General features: G+C 42.7%; 1 protein-coding gene across 1 annotated transcript in view; it reads left to right on the forward strand.

Annotated features, from left to right (window-relative positions):
* Window positions 1–27,325, forward strand: part of UNC5D (unc-5 netrin receptor D) — a 41,271-nt gene extending 13,946 nt beyond the window's left edge. Inside the window, exons 6-18 of the mRNA XM_065651650.1 lie at window positions 5,226–5,406; window positions 5,968–6,135; window positions 7,003–7,167; window positions 10,872–10,904; window positions 13,433–13,618; window positions 15,092–15,469; window positions 16,495–16,579; window positions 18,649–18,817; window positions 20,053–20,280; window positions 22,473–22,622; window positions 23,768–23,932; window positions 25,670–25,848; window positions 27,121–27,325. Coding sequence (XP_065507722.1) covers window positions 5,226–5,406; window positions 5,968–6,135; window positions 7,003–7,167; window positions 10,872–10,904; window positions 13,433–13,618; window positions 15,092–15,469; window positions 16,495–16,579; window positions 18,649–18,817; window positions 20,053–20,280; window positions 22,473–22,622; window positions 23,768–23,932; window positions 25,670–25,848; window positions 27,121–27,325 — 2,292 coding nt within the window. The remainder of the gene's footprint in view (window positions 1–5,225; window positions 5,407–5,967; window positions 6,136–7,002; window positions 7,168–10,871; window positions 10,905–13,432; window positions 13,619–15,091; window positions 15,470–16,494; window positions 16,580–18,648; window positions 18,818–20,052; window positions 20,281–22,472; window positions 22,623–23,767; window positions 23,933–25,669; window positions 25,849–27,120) is intronic.
* Window positions 27,326–27,637: the final 312 nt, after the last annotated feature.

Here is a 27,637-nt window from a genome sequence, read left to right on the forward strand (position 1 = left end):
ACTCTTCTTGTCTCCTTAGTGATATCTCCAGGTGCCTCTTTTGCTGATTTTGTACATTTTGCAGCTATTGGAAGCACTTAGTCCCAGCATATATACCTTTTATTTGAAAAGATCCTTGGATGTTCTCTCCAAAATCAGTATATAGGCTGGATTTCATGCAAACAAGTGAACTGTATACTGTGTTTTTCTCCAGTAGAAAAAGCCGTTTGTTTTCCTTCTGAGGTTTGACTTGTTCTAAGTAAATCAGTACACCCAGGAGCTACCGAGGTCATGAAATAGAAATGCTGGAGCAAAACACTTCTGAATTAGATTGCTAAAATGAGGGGGAAAAAAAGGGAGATAACTTTGTAGTTCCTCTGAATAGATAATTCCTTTTTATGAAGACATGTGCTTTGGGGCTTTTCTTTTTGATGTACTGTTTTGCAGTGGCATATATTTTTCTGGTGCTATTTTCAGAAATGTTCCTAATTTTGAATGCTTGAACATGAAAGGCTAAGTTATAAGACTTTATCATTATGTTTATAATTATAAATAATAAAGGTAATTGTGTGAGAGAGTCCTACAAGGGTTTGGAATCTTCACCGTGGTGATATTGTGGCTGAAGCAGCTTTATGGATACTGGGCTGTATTTACTATATTTGCCCGGAGGAGCCCCAGTGGCCTAACGGATAAGGCACCGGCTCCTAAATGAGGGATTGTGGGTTAGTGTGTGTCTAGTGACACAGTATAGATGTTACGCACTAACAAATCTGTTTGTTTTTAGAGTTTAAATACTTTTCCAGTGTGTAGAGAAAGAGGATTCATTAATGGATCTAAAGGATGTTTCTGTTAGTAATAAATTGTCTCGAGATCAATAATGGGAAGCGTGGGTACAGATACACCTGGGGTTTCGTAATGCCGTGGTGTTTGATCAGAAGCAGTTAGAAGTGCAAGAGAAGAGATTCTCTTTATTTGTGCTCTTTGTTTTCAATTATTGTCAGCTTTCTGTGATGATTTTCTTATCTCTAAGGCTTTGGTATAAATGTGATACTGCCTAGCAGGATGTCACGTTAGCAAAACGCTGTAAACATAATTTCCAGTAATCTTATCTCAAGATGTGTTTTTGGTGTCAACTGCACTTTTAATTACTTTCCAAACGTGTGTGCATTGAAAACCAAATCAAACGGCAGTGGTGTTGCTGTGTGTCCCTGGAGTCCGAGTTGTCTGGAAGAGAAAAGCTCTGGATGAGCCTCATCTTTATGGCTGAGCTTTACAGTCACGGGACTAGGATTTGAGTTTCCACTAGATAATGTATTTCTGCTTTCCATAAAATAATCGAAATGAAGTCATTTGCGCGCACTGCCCCCCTGGAAAACTACCATATAAGCCCACATAATAACGTGTGAGTTTATTAGTGCTGATTCATTCATAATTTTTGCATGGAGGTAAAAAACAGTATTCCAATTAATGTTGGCTACTTATTCTTCCAAAAAGAGGAATAAAGATAAACCTATTTGCGGATCCGATTATCTCTTTAACAATCAGACAACGTACCATTAGCAATGGCGTATTTAGCAATGTGTTTTATAACAATGTTTTAAAATAGCACGTCTGAGTCAACTCCTTGCCTACCTTTGGCATTACAAATGGAGACGTACCTACAGGCTGTCACCTTTCCCATTATACTTATTCAAATGGATATTTTAATTTCATTTTGACTCATCCCCTCCCGTGTTAGCCTCTTCTGGATTTTTCAGGAGTATCTATTTTGGCTGTGATTTTAAAGCCCCCAAAGAAAACCGCTCCGTCCATCGCGGACTGGCCTTGGCTCAGGCTCCAGAGGTGGTGGCTCTGGCTTCCCTGGCTGTGCAGGTTTGTGGAGCACACACACCAGCTCCACGCCACCTCCAGTGAAATAATAACAAACAAAATGCGCATTAGCAGCATGCGGCACTTGAGTTTTCAGATGATCCCTCTTGCAATAACTGAGTGCATCACTTCAAAGAGAAGATTCCTGTGCTGCTTTCCACCGCGCAGCCAACACAAGCCCAGGCTGATTTATGAGTTAGTCAGGGTTAGATTTATGTAATGAGATTATATATTCAATCTAATGAAGGAAAAATATGCTTACCAGAACACTATGACAGCGCTGTGATTAAATGATTCGGTAACAGTATTCCCTCCGTGGATTAATTTAAAAAAAATCAGCAGGTACAGCTGACCTGCTTCTGTGTGTTGGTAGCGATAGGCTCTGAGCAAGGAAGATTAATGGCTTTTGATTGTGTTGATAAAATAACTGTGTGATCATAAAGGTATATACGAATGGTTTGCATCCAGCAAACTGGATTTTGGTTTTGATTAATCTCCTACAATGATTTATGCCGATGGAGGTTTCTCCTACTTATTTGAGTCTTAGTGTAGAAGTGAAATAAGGCTGTACAAAGACGCACTGCCGTCTCACTGCATCACTGTCGCTGGCGCATCTGTTCCTCCTGTAGCACCACGGAAGATTTCTCCAGCTTAGACACGCTGAATTTTTAGAGACAGGAGTTCCACGCTAGATCTGAAAGGAATTGAAAGGAATGCATCTTGCTCTCTTCCACCGAACATTATTGGTCACCGAAAAAGCCATTTTTAATAAGGCTTTTAAAAACTGGGGAAGATGAGACCTAAATCAATGAGAAGGTAGAAAGAACTTTTCTAGCCAGCAACCTGAGCTGATTGGTAGGAGGGGAGGAATATTCTTGAATATGCTTGAGAAATATATGAGCCACTGACAAAAACGTGGGGTTACAAAGCACTTCATCTAAGGTCATTGGTTTTAAATTAACGTCTAGTCAGGTGTGGCCAAATACCTGAGAAATATTTACCATCCCTGGCCCTTGAGCACCTGCTGTTTGCTGGTCCCCCTTGCTGCGCTGCCTTTGCTTTTGGCTGGTTCACAAACGGACAATCTCGCCGCGCTCCGAGGAGGCTGCCGGAGTTGTACTGAGTGCAGCGATCTGCGGAGCCCTGAGCACCGCTGTACCTGTGCCCTCGCCGCGCTCCCTGCCGCACGTTCTGAACTGCTCTGCTGTGTGTCAGTCTGGGATTAACAAAACAGTTTTATCCGAAAGATACAAATACTGGCTTGTTCCTCTAAGAACATAGTGAATATTGGCATAAAGGAGGGCTAAAGAGGTGTTTACTACTTTCTCCGTCTGACAGAGAGAATATTTAAAATCTGTGAATTCACTATGCTATAGGAAACGCTTGTGCTGCCGTAAGTCAGGTGTTGACCTTTCCCATCTTAAAATCAGGAGATGTTTCTCTTGCATTGGGAAAGCAGTTGACCCTCTCCAGGAGGAGCTGACGTTCTGCCCGTCTGACCTGTGACGGGTGTGCGCTCCGGTTATCGAGCGCACGAGGAAGACGTGCGCGCAGGGCAGGGCAGGACAACTGCGGCAGGAGTCGCAGGGCTTCTGCATCCTGCCCTACACGCGGTTGTGCTCCCCTGACGTGAGGCTGACAGGCTGGCCTAGGGACGTACACACAGAAGTATGGATGTGTTGGGATATGCTTTATTTTTGAAGAAAAAGAGTTCGCTAACTCCTGTTGTAATCTACCTCGGTTATGGTGTGTTTAACTGGTTTTACTTTGATAACACTGTAAGCTGGTCTTTGATAATTGCTTTCTGTAATTGGAACAAATTCATGATTATGCTAATTTATCTGCTGCCACCCAATATGTAGTAGCTGAGTTAATCCGTATCTGCCCCTGCATTTCTTTTGTAGATTATTATGTGATTAGCCTTTGTTAGAAATTGATGGGGGTATTTTAATTCTGAGCAGATTAATTTCAGGGGAGAAAATCAGATATCTTTATATAAACTTAGAGCATATTATAGCAGTTTTTAAGTCTAGTTCAAGATAGAAATATTTAAGATCTTCGTACAGACTAGCTCTTTAAAAGAAATGTATTTCATTGTGTTAGAAGCCCCTGTATGACCTCCAGTGATGATGAAGTGAGGGACGTTAAATGCCAACGGAGGCATTGCAGGCCGGCAGTTCAGAACCCCGTGCCACATTCCAGTATGGAGACACTGTGGGTTTCTTTGTTACCTTGATTTTTCTTGGTTGTTTTGTGTGCGCACTGAATTTCTCCAAAGGTTGCACCAAGTAGCAGCAACTTTTTGTCATCGTGACTCCTTTAAATTTATGAGTTTATCCTATAAATTCATCCCTTCGTTCTCCATCTTTGAAAGCATTCGTCTGCTGGGGCAAAGGCAGTGAATGAGGCTGGATAAGTCTGGTTTTTCTTCAGGGGAGGGGGAGGCTGGAGCTAGAGATGAGCCTCCAGACAAGCAGCAAAAGGCAATGTATGCCGTCGCTTACAAATCTTCTTTTGATCGCACATCTCTCAACACTTTCGTGTTTATGTTCTGTCTGTTTAGTGTTCTCCCATCACTCTTTTAATGCTTTTAAGTGCTTTGCATTAGTGTAAAGGTTTTTCATTCGCCAAGCCTTGCAGTCCCATGGATCAGAGTGCACGTCCAGCTGGAAAAGAGGGCTCCAGCAAAAATAGCCCAACGTGCTGGCGTAACAGTCCCAAGGGCCTCGAACCCTTTGGGGTCCCCCTCGCTGCCCCGCAAAAGCCCCTGACCTGACAAATGCAAAATTTTATATATATACTTGTGAAATAATGAACTCTAGTTCCTAGACGTGTTTGTCATTTCTATGAACATTACTGTGTTTGACATTACACTGCACATAAAGTGAGTTTAATTCTGACTGCGACCATTGAATTTCTGTCACTTGATTTATGCTACTGCTGCTGTTCCATAATTTAAATTGCATTCCTTGTTCCTTTGCTGAAACCCCCTCTGATAATTAGTGTTAAAGTTAACTGCAGAAGGGAAACCGAATAGTAAATGGATTACTTGATTGCTCCTGATCTCGCTCAGTCCGAAGGGAAAAGTAATCCGTTCCAAGAGATGTCATTAGGGGAAGAGTTCGGCATTCCCGGATCTGGTTACTGCTGCAGAGCCAGCCCTGCCCATCGCGGTCGATCCCGGTGCTTTCTTTTCTGAATTTGTTAATATCTACCTTTTTAGGAATCCCATCCTAGCTTCATTTTTATTGTAATATTTGTGATAAAGATTGCAATGACATTTATTAATTAAATAATTAAAATATAATTTTGCAGGCTTCCCGCTTCCATATTTTATTTTCCTGCTTCATGTTCTCCCCTTCTCCATCCCTCTCCAGGTGGAATGGCTGAAGAACGAGGAGCCCATCGATTCCAACCTGGATGAGAACATCGACACCAGAGCCGACCACAACCTCATCATCCGCCAGGCGCGGCTGTCGGACTCGGGGAACTACACCTGCATGGCCGCCAACATCGTCGCCAAGAGGAGGAGCATGTCTGCCACCGTCGTGGTGTATGGTCAGTGAAAACCGGTGAATTATGGAAAAAGATGTGTCTGCTTTTATTGCTGGAGTACTTCATTTTTCTAACATACAACTGGTTCCAAATCCAATGGCTGATCTTTCTGTACAATGAGTTTCAGATCCGTTGCTCAAGGCTGGGATCACGCTTGCTTGTACAGTGGTCAGAATCATGGGGGTTTTGTTTGTGATGGATTCTCAGAAGCTATGTCAATAACAGCAGTCCTTGCTCCAGATATTAAGATCCAATTATAAGCTAAACCACATACATAACCCCTGCTTGTATCAGGAAACCCTGGAGCACGTGCCTAGGGAGGACTAACTAGTGAATCCAGATGTTACTCGGCAAAGGACAAAAGAGCAGAACCTTTGCTTTATCACCATCATCTCTTGCTCTCCATGTTTATTTTTTTGGTGGAGGCAGAGCGTTCCTAAATACCCCTTTTAAACTAAAGAAGTCTTGTTCATGACTTAAGCAAAGCATATTTTATGAGAATGGAGGTGCCTACTTTTACCTTCCTCTTAGACTCTACCAGTCGTTGCACTTTGTGTTTTGCAGTTAATGGGGGTTGGTCGTCATGGACCGAGTGGTCGAACTGCAACGCACGGTGTGGTCGGGGCTGGCAGAAGCGCTCACGGACCTGCACCAACCCGGCCCCGCTCAACGGAGGCGCATTTTGTGAAGGGATGTCAGTGCAGAAAATCACCTGCACCTCTCTTTGCCCCGGTGAGATATGCTCGGGCTACTCAGAAATAACTTGAAATGCCACACTCACGGCAGAGCTCTTTGAGTCCGAACTGCCAGGCAGACAATTGTGCTTTGAAAAACCCACTGAGGTCAAAAAAGAAACGGGAAATACTGGCATCCTTGTTTCAACTACAGCTCAGAGCCGCGTGTAGGGTCTGAGTAGTCACAAGCACCTGTGGCCTGATCTGCCGGGTTTGTCGCTGCTTTGACTTACACTGAAGGTAACTAAATACTCAATCACAAAACAGCAACTGGTTCAATAGGAAATATGTAAGTTAGCGGAAGCGTAGGGAAAGGGGAGGTGATGTTGGTAGCACTAGAAACGCAGAAGGAGAACTGTGGAATCCTTCTCGTTTGGGAGAGGGTCAGAGACAGCTCTGAATCACTCACAAAAGCAACGTATTGATCCATGATCTTGCTCTGGCATTAGCCTGTAGTCTGCAAGGCCAGCTCTGCTCTTTTTGTAAATGTCAGCATCCTTTCTCCAGTAGGAAAATGTGTGGCCTCTCTACATCAGCCTGTTTTAAGGTAGAATTTGTATTGAAACATTAGAAGCTTACAGCTAGGTGCCAAAGGATGTGTCTCCTCCTGCAGTTTTACTTTACTATATTTGCAGAATGTTATATACTGGTGCTATTTTAAAAGCTTCCACGTTGCATGCTTGAGGAGGTACATTTTAATATTGGATTTTACCTTCACATCTGATAAAACTGTATCTATTTCTCCTGAGAATTACACTTCGTTTTACTTGCTGTGACCTGATGAGAGACACGGAACAAGCATTGGTAGGACCTCTCAAGTGCACCGGTTTGATACGACGCTGGTTTTTCCTTCCTCCCCGTTCAGTGGACGGAAGCTGGGAGGTGTGGAGCGAGTGGTCGGTGTGCAGCCCCGAGTGCGAGCACCTGAGGGTCCGCGAGTGCATCGCGCCCCCGCCCAGGAACGGCGGCAAGTTCTGCGAGGGCCTGAGCCAGGAGTCCGAGAACTGCACCGAAGGGCTTTGCATTCAAGGTGAGCAACACTTGCTACTGAATCGGATTTAGGAGGTATGGCCTAAAATGTGTACTGTAATCCAGGCGATGTAGCAAATCTGCCACACACCCATGTCAGTGGAACTCTTCTGGCTGAGGTATTACTGTGAAAAAATAGATTCTTTTCAGAGGGTTGCATACGTGACGTTTGAAATCTACAGTGGTTTCTGAGTCACTGGATTTGTGTGGCACATACTTTACCTCTTCATTATCAGATGATTCTAAAAATCCAAATAAAGATTTTTTGCAAAGTGTAATTATAATCACCTGCTACAACATATTTCACAGAATGTACTACTTGGCCTTCTGTCTTTTCTTTATTATTCTTCCTCCTTCCTATACATTAAAAGAATGCCCTTCCCTGCAGATGGCTTGATAAATCCAGAATCCATTCATGTGTCCAATTAGCATATCCACTGGAAGACTGCCAGAGGATGCACTGAAAGGGGCATGAAAAGCTGCAGCTGAGGTCTGCACGCTTAGGGTGGCTGTCTTGAGTCGACTGTCTGGTTGGCTCCTCCTGTGGTTTGCACCACCGTCACTGAGAGGTGGCCCTGTTCAGGTCGCTGCTTCCAAGAAAGCACCGCTGCAAGGTGGTACCGGTTCCTTCCACGCTGTACAGTTACGTGTCAGCCTTGCGCTCATCTCCCGTGTTACACTTTGGCTTCACAGATAGAGGAACAAATGCGGTATTGTGCTTATTTTGGTAGCATGAAAGGAGCCCGTGGCCTGGGGAAGAGCTGTGGTTATTAAGCACCAAGAGCCACAAAACACGTTGTACTTGATGGCGATGGCTTCATTCCATGGGGGAAATCACTGCGGCCCTTGAGCTCTCGTAGCACAGCTGGTTTCAGGGGCAGACTGAGTGCTGTGTCACGGGGCGCTGGGTCACACAGGCTTTTGTTCGTGTCTTCTCCAGCTGTTAATTTCTCCGTCTGTAGCCTCTCTCGAGTTCATCCAGACAGCAGCTACAGGCAGCTTTTAGAATGTCCCTGTCGTGCTCTGTCCAGTGGTGAATTATCACTTTAATATCAGCGCAAGTCCTTCTCAGATGTCACAGAAGTGCAAATGTTGGTGCTGTGTTTGCAGCTCCTTTTGAGGGCTGCCTTGGATATTTACGGTCAGATACTGTCCCTTTCCTTTATGTTTGTACAGCCTCTGGTGCAAAGAATATTATTATTAATGAACCACTAAATTATGTGACTAATGGCACTGCAGTAAAAAGAGAAAAATGCCCCAACGAGTTAAAATCAATTGAACTAGCATAGGATTTAATCATCGCCTTTTCAGAAGAATTTTAATTTTTCATTGCCATGACATTTAGAATCACTTTAAAGACGCAGTTTTAAGAATATGTAACTATTTTGCACAACTACGTGCAAACACAAGTGAACAGTGTTGGTCTGAAAACAAATGTCTGGAATAACAAAAGCCTTCTCTTTCTGAAGTGAATCGCTTTGCTACAAATGGGACCTAAAATGCTCCTAACGGACTTGAAATGTTCTTAATACACTATGTGTAAATAACTTGGCTCCTTTAAAATAAGTAAAGGGATCATTACGGGTGAAAAGATACAAAAAGCATTTTTCAAAATGTGAGTAAATTTTGTACAGGTTTAATCAACTTAGCGTCAGCTGTGGAACATGAAGTCTGTAAAATATAACTTTGAACTATCAAAACCATTTTACAAAGGCTAAGTGGCGTAAGTACTAAACCCCCACATTTTACAATTGAAATGAAAAGCTGTTTAAAATCTAAGCCTACTAGGGATGCATATGTTGACATCAAAGCAATATATTTTAAAATTAACAAAATTAAATTCTCGGCTTATGCATAATATCTGGGGGCGCGGGGGGATTTTCCCTGCAGAAATCTCCGCGGGTGAAGCGTGTCTGTTCCTTCTCTAAGCTGATACGGGAGTTGGGGAAACTGCGAACTAACAACAATACTCTACAATTAATTCAAAGACAAATATAATGGAAGATCCCTCTCTGCTGCACACACCAGCAATTTTTTACCAAATATTGTGATCAGAAACCGATCTCCGGGTATTTTGTGGGAACGGCTCTCCCGCGGCGTGGTTGTCAGGATCCCCGCTGTGTGCAGGGGGCTGCGCGGGGCTCAAAGCCCAGTCCCAGCTGCATCCCAAGAGTCTGAAATATTGAGTGTCTCTTGTTTCTTTCATCTGTTACTCCTTTATGGGTCGTGTGGTATGTATCTACTTGTGTCAAATTATTTTTAGGACAGTAATTGCTTTTTCAGCTAACAGGAATTGATGTGCAATTACCCTATTTTTTAACATCTCTTCCCCCTGTTCATCTTCCAATATGTGCCTTTTCTGCTCTGCTTTGCATCCCGTGGGGAACTGTGAAGGAAACGCAGGACTGTGCTACAGAAAACGAGTCTCTCGGAGGTTATTTATCAGGCACAACTTGTTAACTTTGTTCCTTTCGTGAGGCAAAAATAGAAATGAAACATTTCTTTGGTTAACAAATAAGAACTTAAATGTAAGTAAGGGTGAGAACATAAGATGCCAGGAAAGCATAAGCCTGATTCTGAACTGGCAGAAAAGCCACTAATCCTTTGCATGAATCTTCAGATTTGGAGTCGGTAAATGAGATGGTGATAAAACAGGGTCCGCTCTTGGGTTATGTTGGGAGAAGAACAGAGCTTGACTCCGTCCGAATGCAAAGGTCCCTTTCACTCAAGATAGTTGTAATAATTTCCTAGTTTCTTGCATGTTGGTTCTCTCGTTGTTGATTCCCAACCACTATTCTCGGTAGTAAACTTTCCCATGGTGGGTTTCTCTCTGTTTTGCAGAAATGAAAGCTTTTTCTTTGCTTAATAAAAGAGAAGGTTTTGTAGGGTTCTTTCTTTTACTTTTATCTATTTGCTTTAAAGTTATTTTTTATAACTTCAAAAGCTATTGATTTCTTTTCCCAGTGCCCAAAAAAGAAACAAACAAGTAGGCCATAAGCAGATGAACTACAAACATGTTTTTACTAATGCATCATAAATCACAAATAATGTTGTTTTCCATTTTTCATCCAGCCGTGATACTGAATATTGCCAAGAGGCTTCTGGATCTAGCGGTCTCAGCAGTGCGTACGGCAGGTTGCTGTAGGCAGCACTGTACGTATGTCAGCGGCAAGAAAACGCTTGTTTCCGTTGCAAAGTTCAAATCTGGCTCTGTTCGTTTGGTGTTTACGTACAACATTTCCTACCAAAAATAAAAACAACCTCAAGAAGGAAAAAACAAACCCACACACCAAGCTTTTTGGCAAAGCCAAAATCCAAGAATCTTTAGGGTTAAGTACTATTGAACCGATAACTTTCACAAATAGTAAAAATAATAGAACGCGCCTCATAATCTATTCAAAGTATTGAACTTCCTTATTTCTGAGATGTTTAATATTCTAAATAAAATCATCCAATAAAGCTAACAAATACTTGAATTAATCAAGTGAGAAATTACTGCAAAGAAACATCCTGAAAGAGATTTAGGGGGAAAAAAAAAAAAAAAAAGAAGGAAAAATATGGACAACATAAAATATTCATATTGTCAGCAAACAAGGAGAAAATGTTTCATGTACAGAGCTAGACAGAAGTGCTATAGGAAATAGATATGCTCCGCGTACATTTATTAAGTGCAACTTTCTCTCTCTCTCTCTCTCTCCCTCTCAGATAAAAAACCTCTTCATGAAATAAAATCCCAAAGTAAGTTATTTTTTTTTTCTCTTGTAAATATGATTTTTCTCATCTTCTCTGCCATTCTGTTTTATTTGTTTAGGAGCTAAATAAAACTGAAGGTTGTATGAAAGGCTTTCACATCTACTGAAAGCATCTTCTTAGCAACTTCATGAACATATGTTTTAGACTAAAAATAGAAAAGTGACCATTCTTTAGTACTTTGTGCCTGACTGGGAGCCCTTTCTCCAGGAATGCTTATCTTGAAATTGATCTCTTGAGGACCCGTAATCAGAAAAGACAGAAATTATTAGAGGAGTTTATCTTCCTTGGTTGAAATCGGGTTCCCCTCGTGGCTCTGCCTGATCTTGCTCAGCTCATTTCGGCATCATTTCCCACCCGGGAAGCTGTTCACGGGCTTTCCCCGCTATCGAGTGTGTAGATGCTGCTCTGGGGCTGCTGCCCTGCACTCTTGGTTTCTTAGCCTTGCATTGATTTCAGCGGGATTTTAGTTTAGAGCAGCACATTTGGGATTAATTGACTACCTGAAAGATTTCATTTAAAACTGTATTTCCTTTGAGAAGATTTCTCCTTTACATTTCCAGTTCTTAAGTATTTCTAACAATAGACAAAATTAAATGTATGTAGTTCAAAGACGTGCTGTGGTTACCGCGGCTGCTTAAGCCTTTTCCATTTTGTCTGGTCTTTGTTCCGCTGGGGTCGTCCCGTAACTGGCCACATACAGTTGGTCTGTGTCATAACTTAGCTCGGGCAATTGATACGTTTTTGTTTGTTTATCTGCGCAGTTCCCATTTAATTAGAGAATCTTGAAATAATATCAGTCGAATCACTTTATTTTCTGATTTATTAAAAAGAAACCTTAATGGCATTGATTTTAGCATATAAGACCCGTAGGAGAATTAGAGGATTTCTTTGTATCGGTGGGGTTAGAGACGTGTAATACGGCTCATTGCTGTTTGGTGAGACAGGAACTTAGTTTAAGACTGCACGATCCGTCATTGACGCAAAGCCAATGATGAAGATATTGAGAAGCGCCCTGTTGTACGACAGAAGCTCTTGGCTGGTTCCCGACTTGCTGCCGGGGCTCAGCGGGGGCACGGGAGCCGCAAACATCTTCCCCATCTCCTGGCAAACTGGTGGAGATGGGGAACGTGTGCCCTGCGTTGCTCCTGGAAAGCTCTTACTGTAAATGAGATAATTTAATCAATTACGTTTCCTAATGTACTAAACCAAATGTTTCATTTTCTGCTCCTGCACATCTTAAATTATCTTCAGGTGCTTTATGAAACTTAATCATAGTTAATAGAAACTTCATTACCATCAAATGTGCTTTCAATAAATGTTGTGTAACAGTGTCAGGAGGTGGAGTGAAATATAGGCTACAATTACCACAAACATGTATCTTGGAACTGCAATGCAGAAAAACCAGAGTGCTTCACCAGAGTCCCGACCTGCTCTGGCTGGGAGGATGCAGTTCATTAAGCAGTAATTGGCTGAATATAAATGTTTGCTTTTTTTAGTCTGTTTAGTGCTTGTGTGTTCAGCTGCTCGTGTTGGTCCTTGTCAGACACTGAGTTTGTGTAAGAAACTGGTGAGCCAGGAAAATGAGCTTTTCTGGTGCTGCCCACAGGTGCTCATTTCTTTCATCTCAAGGGTCTGAAGTTTCATGTTCATTTTAAGAAATTCGACTAAAATAAAGCTGTCTGACTTTCTGCAGAAAAACATATTCACAACAGAAGCTTCCTCCCAAAACTAATTAAGTCATTTCAGTAATTGGCTATTTATTAAATCCTGAATTTATCTTCCTACTCTATTTCTGCCCATGGCAGTTTGTTTACGGATACTGGCTATTCTGGATTTCCTACTTATTTTCTGTTGCTGTCATTTTTAGAAATAAATGCACTTTCTGGACCAAGTGCTTCTCACCTGACAGCAGCAGCGGCACACAGTAGGATAACAGATGATGTATAGGGTGAATATGTGATTATCTCTTCCTCTAAACTGGAATTTGGCATTAAGGAACTATCTAAGGAGCCACTAAGTGTACTTGCCAAGTAATTGAATTTCATGGTACGTGGTCCCAAATCCCACAAGATCTGGAATAACGGGACTGGATAATTCAATTACATAATATTGCAGGTTTCATTTGGATTCATTGTTTCAAAGCAATGAATTCTTCTTCTCTGCTGTGCGAGTATGAGGTCTTGTTAAAGCTGATTGTGAGCTGAATGCATGGGTGTGATCACAGGGAAGGTTTGGTTTCCAACGTGTTTTTAAAGACTGACGGTGGTTGCAGGAATCCAAGGAGATGCGCGGGATCGCCTCAGGCGCTCTGGGAGCTGCGAGAGGACGGACTGTTCCTTCTTACGCCAAAGCTCGCGCAGAAGATCCAGTCCTGTCCTGTGGTCTGCTCCACAGTCACGTCTCCGGCTTCGCCTCCCCGGCCACGTGCCCTGGCCTCCTATGATCCCCTTTGCTCTCGGCCACCCGGTTTTCCTGCGCGTTGCTGACTCGGAACCTGCTCTTTCTCCTCGCAGATATCGAGACGGCCAGTGACATCGCGCTGTACTCGGGCCTGGGAGCCGCCGTCATCACCGTGGCCGTGCTGGTGGTCGGCGTCACCCTGTACAGGCGGAGTCAGAGTGAGTACGGCGTGGATGTGATTGATTCAGCTGCACTGACAGGAGGCTTCCAGACATTTAATTTTAAAACAGTCAGACAAGGTTAGTGCTGGGATTTCATTTTCTTCTCTCCAGAGCTCCTCCTGCCCACAGCCACCGAGCTCGTGCTCGGTGCCCACAGGCAGGGACGGAGCTGCTGGTCACAGCTGTCACTGTCTCTGCTCCTCATCTGTCATGGCAACTTGGACAAATACTCTGAGTGCTTCAGAAATACCCTCTCGAGCTTCTGCGCTGACATTTGTGACTTACAAAAAGCCCAACCAAAGCAAACTCAGAACGCGTGTCTGCAGTTCCTTCATCCTCAGTTAGAGATCTTCCAACTCCAATAGAAGCGATTAGTTTGTTACAGTTAGTTGGAGAAACCCGACTTGTATTTTTACAAGCTGCTGTTAGCATGCAAACATCCACATTCCAAGGTCTGTGGGAAATAAATGTGTGTAAATGTATTGATTTTTTAAAAAATGTAAAACTCCAGAAAGCTACCAATAAAAAAATGTGGAAGAAATACTTACTTTTACTAAAACCAGCACTCAGATGTTTTCTGGAATATTATTTCCTTTGGATGGTGGGGAGGAATACAAACGGTGAGTACTTAAAACCAGTACGTTTGTTTAATTCTGTACTGACCTGCTGGGGGTGGGAGGGGGTGGAAGTGTCCCCAGGTCTCCTCCCTCTTTGGAGAAGTGAAATATGTCACAGTGCTTGTGGGGGTTTCTTTGGGTTTGCTGGTGTGGGTGGTTCTTTTTTGTTTGTTTTCTCGTTTGTGTTTGGTTTGTTGTTTGTTTGCTTTGGTTTTTTTCGCTTGTTGTTTTTACAGTCACTTTATTTTCTGGGAGACATTCCTCACCAAGCATAAATTGCAAGAAATTGGGAAAAGGGCTTGGTAGACAAGGATGTTTACTCATCCTTTTAAAAATCCAAGCCTTTAATTAGAGTCACGTAATTCTCAATGACTGTCTCAAATAGTGTCTTTTTCTTTGTTGTTCAGTTTGGTGTGAAAGTCTTGTTTTGACTCTGGGGAATTGTTTGTTTGACTTAATGTTTAAAGAACTTTAGTTCTAGACCTTTGAAATATGAGTGTGCAAATTTCTGTTCTGCCAGGATGCTGTTAGTTCGGTTTCAGTCACTTTGTGTTCTTTGTCTGTGGGGTTTTTAAATAAGAGCATTTGGAAACTAAACAACTCACAGAAAAGGTCTGTGGGAACATGTGTTTTCACCCAATGGGTTTTAATTTTTGAAAAAAAAGGAAAGTAAAAAGGCATGCAAGCAAACCTGAATCCAAAGAAAAAGAAAGTTCTTGGATTCATACACTCTGGAGTTGCCTGAAGTGTGGAAAAACTAGTGCTCAAGTGCCTGTTAGATCTATTGCATCACTCCCTCTGTGTTTTAACATCGCCTTAGTGATTGTGAGCTCAGGAAGAACGAGTGAGAAAGGAAAAGGCGCAGAGGTCAGCCAGAGAGCTCTGATTTAAGCCACCATTGCAGTCACGAACTCCCATGTGCTCCGTCCCCCAGGGAACTCGCTGCTGCTGAACCCGTCGCTGCAGCCGGAGCTGATGGGCAGCAGGACGTACAGCGGCCCCATCTGCCTGCAGGACCCCACGGACAAGGAGCTGATGACCGAGTCCTCGCTCTTCAACCCCCTGCCCGACATCAAGGTCAAGGTCCAGAGCTCCTTCGTGGTGTCCCTGGGGGTGACGGAGAGGGCCGAGTACCACGGAAAGGCACACGCTGGAACTTTTCCTCATGGCAATAATCGAGCTTTTGGTACAATACAGGCTAGACACAGGGCTGCGTATATCCAGAACCTGTCTTCTATTTCAACAAGAAGCGAGCTGAAGACAGCGGCTCTGTTTGGACACCTGGGTGGCCGTTTAGTGGTTCCAAACACAGGTGGGTAGATCCTTTCTATTAAAAGCATATAAAATAACTTCGATTAAACTTACTTTGCCTGATGTAGTGTTCTGCGACTAAATTTAAAAAAAAAAAATAATAAAAAGGAAAGAAAAAAAAGTCAGGGCTCCCTTAATGCAAATTTTGGGAAGTAGAACAAGTTGCCCACACAGGAGATGATTGATCAGAACAAAGCTTGGGATGAGCAGCAAAGAGGCATTGTGCCTATTTGAACTATTATAAATTACTGCCTCTCTTGATGTCTTCAGCATGAAAGTCGTGTTAATCAAAGCTGGTGCTTCCTTGGATCCCGATCCAAAAGAAGGGCTCCCAGGAAGGAGGTCGGTGTTAGATCAGCATCTTGTGTAATGGGGTCAGATTCAAAGCAGAATCTACGCGCATCACCATCCGAGCGCGAGCGCTGCCAGGCTGCGGCGTGTTATTGGCGTCTGCAGCATCCAACAAACAGGCGGCTCTGGAGAGTCGCTCCGTTCTCGATGAAAACTCTAGTGCAGCTTTTTTTTTTTTTTTACAATCGTACACAATACATGGAATGTATTCATTTCTTCACATTTTTTTTTTATGTTCACGAATGAATATTACAAAGGCAGAGGCACTAAGTCAAGTCATACATGAAGAAGTCCTTCATACTATATATTTAGCTAATTTACATAATGATAGTCCCATCAATGAAATTATTTAAATACAAATTTGGTCCACTACCAATTTATGGACTTCCTTCTGCCTATTTATGTAAGATCAAATTTGCTAATCAATTGTAAATTGTAGTGCAATCATGTTACTACTTAGCTGAGGTTCTGCATTTGGCATATGCAAAGTGAAGTATAGTCTTCCTGTACTGATAACGTATTTTCCTTTCACTGGATGATGTTGTAGTCAGAACCACTATTTCGGGGGAGCTGCTCTGGCCTTTCTAGGTCTTGTGCATCAGAGGCCAGTTGTATGTCGTCGTTCACATCCCGTGTCTTTCCCAAAGGTTACGTTCTGCCTTTGCTCTTTTGTAGGAGTCAGTTTATTGATCCCACATGGAGCTATTCCTGAAGAGAGTTCGTGGGAAATCTATCTGGCCGTCACTCAGAAGGAGTCCAGGTAAGAAGTACATAAAAACCACACACATCCAGAATCCGTGTCTCACGTAATGGATTTCTTGTCAACGCTGCCTAGAGGAGTCACTCCAGCGGCCCCTTCCCGGTGTGACCACGCTGCTCTGACATTGGCTCCATCTGTAGCAACGACGGCAAAAATGATTGTTGTGCGATGCTTCTGAAATCAATTGGAATGACTGAAATACTGCTAAAGGATGGGATACCTCAAGGAGATTGATGTATACGTGCTGAATCCAGAGTCAATGATTTGATCAGTTTTGATTTGCGGGCTTACGTCACACAAGTCTACGAACAGCACAGATGCTTTCTTTAATTACTTCTTATAGAACCTTTGGGTCCAAAGACTCTCATAATATGCAGCCAACAGGTTACAGTTCACTGGGCTGTAGGTCTCACGAGCTGCAGCGAGGCACTCCAAACAAGATTTTTGAAAAACAAAAAAGTAAGTTCTTAGATACCTTTCTTAGCTTCTCAGACTACTCTTTCATAATTTACATTCCAAACAGAGCAAAGTGAATAATCCGTAGTGTCTACTTTAGTTGATTAATTGAAGGATAATTTCAGGAGACACAGGTCTCAGGTGAAGCGGGGTTCACTGATGAAGCCTCATTTGGAGCGCTCGTGAGAGGAGCAGTTTCAGCAGCAGTTCTCACAGGCAGGTTTGTACAACTGGAGACAGGACAGTCCGTGACAGCTCTTCACAGCAGTTATTTCTCTTGTCTCCTTCACCCTAAATATACATTCAGATAAAAGCACTGAAAAATTGGTGGGCATATCTGAGGAGACGTGGAAAGAGGAAAATAACTGCATATACAGGAAATATTTCCTTACAATAACTTAGAGCCAAATGATTGCTGGCATTTTCCTTTAAGAACTGAAATAGACTAAAAATATTTTTCAAGACTTATAGTGAGATCTGGTGTTTTTCTGCTCTGAACTCCTTTGTGAAAACTTTCATATTCCAGCCCCATCTGCTGCCATAGGTTTTTGATCATTTTCAATGAAAGATTAAGATATGTAAAAGGAAGGCAGAAAAAAAGCCCCAGCTGTTTTATCTGCAAGGGTTCTGCAGAAATAAATTAAAATAGGTTAATTAAAAACAAGCAGCAAATTTTGCCTACTGTTCTCCTTTTTGTGGGCAGAAGCAGAGGTAGCAAATCAAACTGAAGACTATCACAGGGAGATTTTTTTCCTTCCTTTTTCTATAAAGCGAAATTCTGTTCGGTGAGACAAAAGCAAACATCTATTTTTTCCCATCAAACTCCTGTATTTTTCTCCACGTAGTGGAGGCAAGGCTGATGTGTGCGAGCGAACCGGGTGGAACGCCCCGGAGTTTTCCAGCAGCTGGAGGTCGCACTGACATGCGGGGAACCCTCCGCGTTCCCAGGGCGGGAGGAAACGCAGCAGTTCAGGATTTGTGCCCGATTTGTTCGTGTGTATGGAAGAGGATAAAAAGAAACAGCAAACCCCGCTGCAGACCCGCTGTTCCAGCTCATCTGCGTTGGCGGGACCGGAGCCCACGTGCACACACCTGCTTTGCAGAGTTCTACATTTAAGCAAATAAGTTCTGTCCCTGATGGCTGCTATAAGTTACAAAGCTTGTTCTTTCTGCAGAGTAGAAATGTGTTTTCAAACCAGGGAGATCACACTCAATCTGGAAAAATTTATGAGACTGTGTTTTTAAACCATAATTTGTTTTATCTTCGCTACTGTGAAAATATTGTTGATGACAGTCTTTGAAGGCAAAATTAGATGGTAATACTACCAGCTGGTGCATAAAGCAAGGCTTGCTTGCATGGAGTGATTTTAGTGTTGTATTTGGTTTAAGCAAATTGAAATGTATTTTCAAGACCAGAATCCTAAACTGACCAGCCAACAAGTCGAGTGGCCTAATAGTTTCGTTTCATCTCCAGCTCCTGCTTCTACATGAAAATCAGCACAGTAATTGGTTTGCTTATCCTTTTCTGTAACAGACGAGGTTGCTCAGACTTTAACTGAACCGTTCCAAACCGCGCCGTTCCGTGGTTTCACTGGTCGCTGTCTCCCCCGCAGCCTGCCGCCGGACGGCCCCGCCGTGCTGCTGGGCCCCGCCGTGACGTGCGGCCCCGCGGAGCTGTGCCCGCGCAGCCCCTGCGCGCTCACCATCCCGCACTGCGCGCACCTCGACCCCCAGCACTGGCGCATCCACCTCAAGAGACGGACGCAGCAAGGAAAATGGGAGGTACGCTTAGACTTCTGCTGCCGCTTAAAGCGTTGCGCTAGTGATGGAAACCTGATTAATCTTACTCATGCAGGCGAAGGTCGAAGCTTATGTAAGTGATAGAATCAGACACCTTAAAGAAACAGTAATAACACTAATCATAATATAAGATTTTAATATAAGATCATAATATAAGATTTTGCATTTGGTTAAGAAGCAGCTGAACTATTTTCAACTAGTGTACCAAGACGTGCAAAAAAGGGTCGACTTTGTGATGCAGCCCATGTGAGACGAGAAAGTATTTGTTATCTCAGATCATTTCATAATGGAGCCAGCAGCCACTCATTTGTAAAAACATCGTTTTGATAGATCATAGCTCCCACAGAGACTCACGTCAGAGCAGATCATTATATCCATGCAAGAATTTATCAGGACATAAAGGAAGTTAAGGAACTGGTTAAAAATATACACTTCAAGTTTGGGGGTTTTTTTAATCTAGAAGGATCTTCCTGTTTCAAAAATCTTGTCTCTTTGTACACGTCATTTTAATGGACATTCAGTGATCACTCTGTGCTCATAACCTCTGAAGGATTAGTCTACATTAAATGAAATATTGGGCTTTTTTAGATGAACGTGTATTTTCTAATCCTGAGTCACTGGGGAAATTAAGCTCTGGGCATTCATGACATAGGCGTTCCATCATTTGTGTCTACCATTTCAAGTTCAGCTTAGTTTCCCTGTCAGTGTTGGTTACAGACACCCTGGAATTGATATCACCAGGCTGTAGGTGCTCACATACCTCATCCAGTGATGCTGTAATGCAGAACTAAGCATGAAAGGGAAAAGAGTGGGAAATGCCAACTATTGTTCAAGGTTTGCCTATTGACTTTAATCCTCAAGGTAATTTCTTAATGTGACATTGAGGAAAAAATTAGCTAGAAAGTCAAGAGCACTTGAAAAAAAAAGAAGTTAAAATTGCTTATGCATCATCGTCATTATTATACACTGTACACGTTGAATTCCGCACAATATACTTCCATAAACCCTATTGCTAAGATTGGGAGTGTTTACTCATGTAGGTGGTCTAACTTCTCCCCTTCCCTGAGGTCAACATGAGTACAGAGTGTGCAGACTAGCTCTCAGGAATACTTTACGTTCCAGTTGAATAAAAATAAATAATGTCATGACTCCTATTGTCAAGGCCTATTGGTTTTATTATTTTTTTTTTTTTTTTAAACCTGAATTTCATTTTGCAGGAAGTGATGTCTGTGGAAGAGGAAACTACTTCTTGCTACTGCCTGTTGGATCCTTATGCCTGTCACATTCTCTTAAACAGCTTTGGAACTTATGCTCTTATTGGAGAACCGATCTCTGACTGTGCCGTTCGACAGCTGAAAGTAGCGGTTTTTGGCTGCCTGTCTTGCAATTCTCTGGATTACAATCTGAGAGTATATTGTATGGATAACACGCCTTGTGCATTTCAGGTAAATGCTTTCACTTAGTTTGGTTTTGGTTATTTTTCTATAGAATGCTAACATGTACTCCTGGGGACAGTCCCTGGGCTACAGCAATAGTCTAGGACTCAAACGAATGAGAATATTGTATATTTTTATGCCACTGCTGCATGACTTATTCTAAGACCCTTCATTTCTCTGCACTGTTGTTTCACTCGTGGATTTCCGCTGGGAGAGCTTCAGGACGCCCAAACTGCCCCTGTCTTGCCAGGCAGATGGAAACTCCCAGTGCCCACGTGTGGACTAAGCCCAAATCCCACGGCCGTGGTTAACGGTCAGCAGGGTTAGGCTGGGCTCAGGGCATTAGCATTTGATGCAAAGTATTTATCACGCTCGTTACCCTTACACTGTTATTAGTCAGTAAAGGATTTCCTCTCCTTTTTATGATTTGAGCAAGAAGAAAGATACTACCTCACCATCTTTTTAAACAAAAATTAAGTTATAATCATGCATTTCCCCTTTAAAAAAAATACAAACACAAAACAATCCTCAAGTGTCAATTAAAATTAGCATGAATTTTCTACATGGCATTCCAAGACAAAGCAATGAAATTCACTGGCTTTTGCAGCCTTAATAAACTTGGAAGCTTTAACAAAATGGGTTTCTTTTGGGAACTGAAATGAAGACAGTTGTGACAGATGAATTTTTGCTTCCTTTTCCTATTGTATAGAACAGGAACATGAATCTTAATGAAGCACACACTAATGTCTATGTGCTTCTAATAAAAGCAAAGCCACTGGAAGGAATAGCTTTGTAATTATACCCTCTATAACACTTCCACAATCCATGGGCTGCCGGTATTTTCCTGGATGGGTCTGCCTGAAATTCAGAGGCCCAAATTCCTCATTGAGCCAACACAAACCTGAACTGTCTGATGCCTTTAGCAGCTCTGCATGGGTTAAGCCTTGCCTGTGTGCATTTAGTATTGTGCAGCAGGTTTATAAAAAAATGTACAAAAATCTTCAGAACCTTTAAATATAGAGAAAAAATCTCCCACAAAATTGTACAACACAACCATCAAAGAGGCCCACGAGAGGGAAATTAGATTAATCTTATTCAGAGCAACCATTTATTTTTTTCACGCTGCTTCACGCAGCATGGTATAGTCTCTTTCAGTGATTCATTCATGCTCAATTTTACCTTCAGTATATTGAATTAAAAAACCCCACAAAAGCCAGAGCAGCCTCATTCGACTGCACCATCCTGTCTCTCAAATTATTGTGACATTCAGCAAAAGAATGAAGGAGACTGGCTTATTTTTTCTTCTTAATGTACATTAAAATAAACAAGATTTCAAAGTTACTTGTTGCTTTTCTGTAGAAAATTGTTAGAAGAATAATTACCAGTTTTCCGCATTCACAGAAATTAGGACAGGGTGTTTGTACATAATGAGACAACTGTGTCTTTACGAAATTATACTTCCCTTAAAAGTATGCTGCATCAACTTCACGCTAGTGTAAATATTAAGCGGTAAACATGGAAAATACAGATTTTTTTTTTTTCTTGGATAAAGTGCAGCAGTTGGGTTTACCAAGCTTTATTTGACACTGATCATCCTTTACAGTTCAGTTTTTTATTCAAAAGCTTAATTAAAATACCAAGGTTAGTTGTGTTATCCCAGAACAGAAGAGGGACTAAAGCACAATGATCCCAGAGTTTAGCCAGTTTCCATTTTCCTCCCTGGAGGGCAATAGGTTTATGTGGCCACGGGCTGACGGTTTGCTTCCCTCTCCGTGCTGCTGTTAGAGAGCGCTCTGGGTCAGGAATTGCCGGTAAACTTCTCCTTCGCAGTAGTGAGCCTGTGGGATGCAATGAAATAGTAACAATCAAACATCAGGAGCTTTCAATAAAAAGGAAAACTGGCTGGCTTGGACCCAAACCCCCACAATGTGAAGACAGCCACCGCCGTGTTGCAATACTCCCAAAGTTTCCTTCTCCTAGTCGGAGTTCTGCGGGTGTTGATACCGAGGTAGCCAGTAAGAAAAGTCCACGTCACGAATAGTCTGGTTCCGTACACCGGAGCAGAGCTGCCGGTGCCTGCGCATCCCTGTAGCCCCCGTACAACAGAACCGCCAGTGCCCGTGGTCTGCCCAGGACGGGAACTTTAGAGTCGGTATTCCTTCCCAGTACTGCAAAAATTCTGTCCTCCTCTGCCATTGCAGGAAGTGGTTTCGGATGAAAGACGCCAGGGAGGACAATTACTGGAGGAACCCAAGCTTTTGCACTTCAGAGGGAACACCTTCAGTCTTCAGATATCCGTCCTTGATGTCCCTCCCTTCCTGTGGAGAATTAAACCTTTTACTGCATGCCAGGTACTTGTCAGTTCGATCGGTTTACACGTGAACTCAGAGAAGTCAGAAGTTTCACTGGTACAGGCATAACCCAAGTTAAGACAATGGTCCCTTTTAGTTTTGAAAGGCGTGAGTTTAATCTCTTGAGTATGCAACAAAAATGCATTGTCGTAATAATTTTGATGAATACAGATTTCATATGTAACAGAATGCTTTAAATTTTTCATTTTACAAAGATGCAAGCTTGAACTTTCCCTCATTTTGATTACCTCCAACGGAAGGCCTTTAATCTTGTTAAAATTTATCATTCATTAAGATGTTTTGGTAGCTTTGTCATTCCAATTTTGATACAAGTATGAATATATGGCTGAAAATGACATTTAAATGTAAGCATTTAAATGTCTTGAGTTCAAATTATAGCACGTATATACTAAGAATTAGAACAGAGGAAGAGCAAATTATTTTCTTCTGTACTACATTAATTGAAGAGGCTGCTGAAGACAGGAAAGTAGAAATCAAAACAAAATAAGAAGTTCTAAGTATATTGGTTACTGGAAATTATAAATGATGTGCTGGCACACAGAGTGGGCTGGTCTTTTAAAATATATAACTTAATTAGGCTATATAATCTTGCTTTTCCCAGAAGCATATCGACAGTTATCTATCATTCAGTATTTTGGCAAAAAAGCCCAAATTGGTGCATCATTACAGGCACGAATGAAGAAGTGCAAGTTTTCCGAGCTGTAAGCTCTTAGGTGAGCTTTCGTGTGTGAACTGATTCTAAAGTGGGGTGCACGTCACTGCTCGGGCAGGGGGCTGATCTTAAATTCAGATGTACGTAAATATGGGAAATATTCTGTCACACTCTGTGCTGCATCAGCTTACAGAGGAAGGACAGTTCTTGAGGAGACGTTCCTTTTTTGGGTTCTGTAGTACAAGGTGATGGCAAGGAGACACAGATCAGAGTTCTGATCCCTGCCCAGGAGTAAGTGGAGTGCATCTTTCTCAAGTTTCATTGTAGATGAGAGTCTCTCATTTGTGTCACTGAGTGAAATCTAAGCTTTCGGTAAATGTAGCACCTTGGTATCCATGAACGGAACCACGGTGTGTTAGTTCTGCCAGTCTGGACTTGCAGGGCTGTTGGTCCAAAGGCTGTTTTTCCGCAGGAGGTGCCGTTCTCCCGCGTGTGGGGCAGCGCGCAGCAGCCGCTGCTCTGCGGGTTCTCGCTGGAGCGCTCCAGCCCGGCCGCCACCCAGCTGTCCTGCAAGGTCTGCGTGCGGCAGCTGCAGGGCCACCAGCAGGTCCTGCACATCCACACGTCCATTCTGGAGGTGACGCCTTCCCGCGGTTTGTGGAGTTGCTGTGTAGCATGAGACACGACCCCTCCCCTTTTCTGTCCTTTGTGTGTTTCTTACGCCCTGTTCATAACTGTGACAAGTATACCAAGCCCGACAGATTGCGTTTCCAGCAGAAATCACAGCACAGAGATTCTACAACACTCAAAGCATAGTAATAGTAATAGTAATAGTAATAGTTTTCTTGCAGACAGGTTTTGAATAGTTGAAAAGAGCTGGCCTGCGGTGCGCTATGAGGCCGCTGCCCGTTCCCGTGCCGCGGCGCGGTGGACACGCGGAACGTCTTGCCAGGACTGTAGCTGTGCTCAGAGGTGAGAGAAGCCAAACACACAGCCACACAAACTGGCGACGTGTCCTTCAGCAATGAAAACTTCAGCTGCTTTTCGTATAGAGCACCTTTGTTAATTAATCCAGATGAATACTTTTGGAGTAAAGATATAAGCCTAATACTAAATGCACTAGCCAGAGAATGCAGCGACTAAATGGGAAAACCGCAAACCTCATTCTGTATAAAAACATCCTCAGAATATAGCAAAGCTCTTTTCTGGTTATTGTTAGTTTATAAAAAACTTCTGTCATTCCATATATATCTCAAGACAATGCTGCTGCCTTTCTTTTTTCCTCTTTTTTTTTTTAAAGGGACCTATCTGTCCACAAGTCCCCAGAGCATGTTACAATTCTGTCTTCAAATGGACTTGCTAGCATGGAAGGCTTTCTCACACCTATCTCAAAAAGTGATTGAAGAGTGAGGATAATTTGACTGTAAAATAAATATATAACTAACAACCTAATACTCGAATTGCTCTTTGCTTTGCAATTCCCCGAAGTAACAGGTAGCAGTAGCTTATCTCACGTGGGCAGGGTAAGAAAAGCTACTATTGTTCTGCATATTTAATTTTAACAGTCAGACCATGCGATATATCTACAGCACCACTATTACTTTGCATGGATGACTTTTGGGATGTGTCATAAATGTTATATGAAGAGACTATAGCGGCACTGTTATTTAATATTTATGCTGCACTGCACAGAAACGAATAATGCATGGAAATGTGACCCTATTACCCAAGACTGGTATAATTTCATAGGAAAAAAAATGGGCCAGATCTACAAAAGGGCCTGGATTCCAAAGAGATTTTTAATGTGGAAGAATGGAGGTACTTGTGGGATTTAGGTGTTTTTTAAAAAAAAATCACAAAGGAGAGATTTATGTGTCCATCTTTTAGGCTTAAGTAATTAAAGATTTAGAAACCCATATGCTTTTATGGTGTTCCATCTACAAACCACTGCTCTGTTGGACTTCATCTGTAACACACGAAAAGAGGAAACTTGTAGAAGGAAAAACGACACCACTTTGAATGTTTTTATACAGAAGTGCTTGTGATAGTCTAGAAGTTCCTTCAGAAATCAGAAAAATACCTCTTAGCTATTTAATTTTCTGCTGTGACTTCTACAAAGTACAGCTGGGCTGTCAGGCTCAGGTTTGATCCTCTGCCGCGACACCCGCGGGGTTGCGCAGCCAGACCCCCAGACCGGGGCAGCACAGCGCCCGCCGCGCCCCCTCCTCAACGGGCTGGGAAGAAACCTGCGCTCGTCCCCCACCCCAAACAGGCTGTGGGTGTTACTGCACTAAGGAGGGCAACCCACGGACCCAAGGTGGACAGAAACCGAGATTTCCCCCAACTAACCGCTTTGCTTTTATGTTCTGTGTAGAACGAAAGAGAAACCGTCACGTTCTTTGCACATGACGACAGCAACTTCCCTGCACAGATGGGTCCCAAAGCATTCAAAATCCCCTACTCGATCAGACAGCGAATCTGCGCAACGTTCGACACACCCAGCACCAAAGGCAAAGACTGGCAGATGTTAGCACAAAAAAACAGCATTAGCAGGTAATGGAAGGCAATTTTGAAAGGTGAACATTTACATATGCAGTGGGAATAATTTGCTACTGTTACAGGGTTTTTTTGTTTGTTTGCTGGTCTTAAAGATGTGTGCATAGTAATTACATACTTAAGGATAAATTGTATTTCATCCATTCGTTTGTATGCAAGTAGCTGCTGAAAACAGGAATGGCTTTCTCCTCTAACCCCGTGCCCTGTCCTACCAAACTGCGCTTCCAAGGCCACGTTCTTTGTTCCGTTCCGCTGGACGCTCACCGCAGTGGCGCTGGGTCAAGGCTGTAGGATTTGCTGTGACAGCAGCACTTCAAAGGAGGTTGCATGTTGTCTCAAAAAGTCATGTGTTAACTTGGCTTCTATCTATATATTTTATATTCTAAAATGAATTAGACATTTTTGCAGATTTTTTGTTTTATTAGGGAAAAGGCATATTTAAAGAAGAAAGTCATGCTCCACTGTTAGGAGTAATAGTATTATGATTATTAAAACTGAAAGATGCTGTAAAAACTAATTTACTACTTATTTTGCTTTTTCCTCTTGGCTAAATTAAATTGGTGGAGGCAGTTGACTCACAGAATTATTTTCTCATTGTCACAGATGCCATAAATATGTTCCCAAGAGGGCAGAGGAATACTTAAATCAAGCAAAACAACTTTTCTTTGACTTGGTGTTTTGCATAGGAATCTCAATAAACCATATCTGAAACAAAGAAGAAAAAGTAATTTATAGTCTTGCAGCAGTGAAAGAGAAAATTCTGCTTTACTTATCAGCGTTTACTACCTATCGTCAGGCACTTTAATCTCCCCTGGTTTCTGTTCCAGTGGAGGAGGCTGGAGATGTCTCTGTCTCAGAAACGGGGAGACAGTGCACCAAGGAGATGGGCCTGACTCGCCCAAGAGCACGTCTGTGATTGCCCTCCAGCTTCTCATTCGGTGTTGGAGACACCTGGTAGGGGCTTTGCAATGTCTGGTTTTATAAAGTCAAATTCATAGATAGGAAGTTGTTGAGCAGTTTAAACAACCCAAAATGTAGTTGTAAAACCAGATGGTAGAGCACAAACACTTGACCTCATAGATTTCCACATATCTGCTCTGCCATTACGGTATTTCCCCATCTATTTCAAAATCCAGGCTGCTGCCATACGAGCGCTTCTGCTGCAGCCCAGGTCCGACTTGCCAGACGCCGGGCACAACCGAGGGCACTTCCCCATTCACAGGAGCTCCAGTATATCCTGTTCCTCATCCTTTTCTCGCCTCCTTTCAGGAATCTCTCCTACTTTGCTGCGCAGAGCAGCCCATCTGCCGTCATTCTGGACCTGTGGGAAGCCCGACATCAGCACGACGGCGACCTCGACGCCCTTGCCTGTGCCCTGGAAGAAATAGGAAGGACACACTCCAAAATCTCAGACGTAACAGAAACTGAGGTTGAGGAGCCTGACTTCAACAACAGCAGACAAAATGGACTTTAGTCACTTTTCTCCACTCGAGAACTGGCGGCCAGCTCTGACTCTTAAACTAGAGCATCTCTTGGCAGGGAGGAACTACGAGTTTCTGTGCGCTGTGTGTACGGAAATGGACATTTCCACAAGGCAGCTTTCAGCTGGAGGAGCAGAAGCGCCCTGTTAAAAATCAGCTCAGTCGTAAGGAAAACACAAGCTTCTCCCTGTCCTCTCTCATTTGAAATACATATTTTAATGTCAAAACCAAAACTACACATCTGTTATTCCTGGGGCAGGAAGGAGTGAGATACAGAGCCATAAAAGGTAAATGTTATGACATAA

Source organism: Caloenas nicobarica, chromosome 25, assembly GCF_036013445.1.
Source record: "Caloenas nicobarica isolate bCalNic1 chromosome 25, bCalNic1.hap1, whole genome shotgun sequence".
Taxonomy (NCBI): domain Eukaryota; kingdom Metazoa; phylum Chordata; class Aves; order Columbiformes; family Columbidae; genus Caloenas; species Caloenas nicobarica.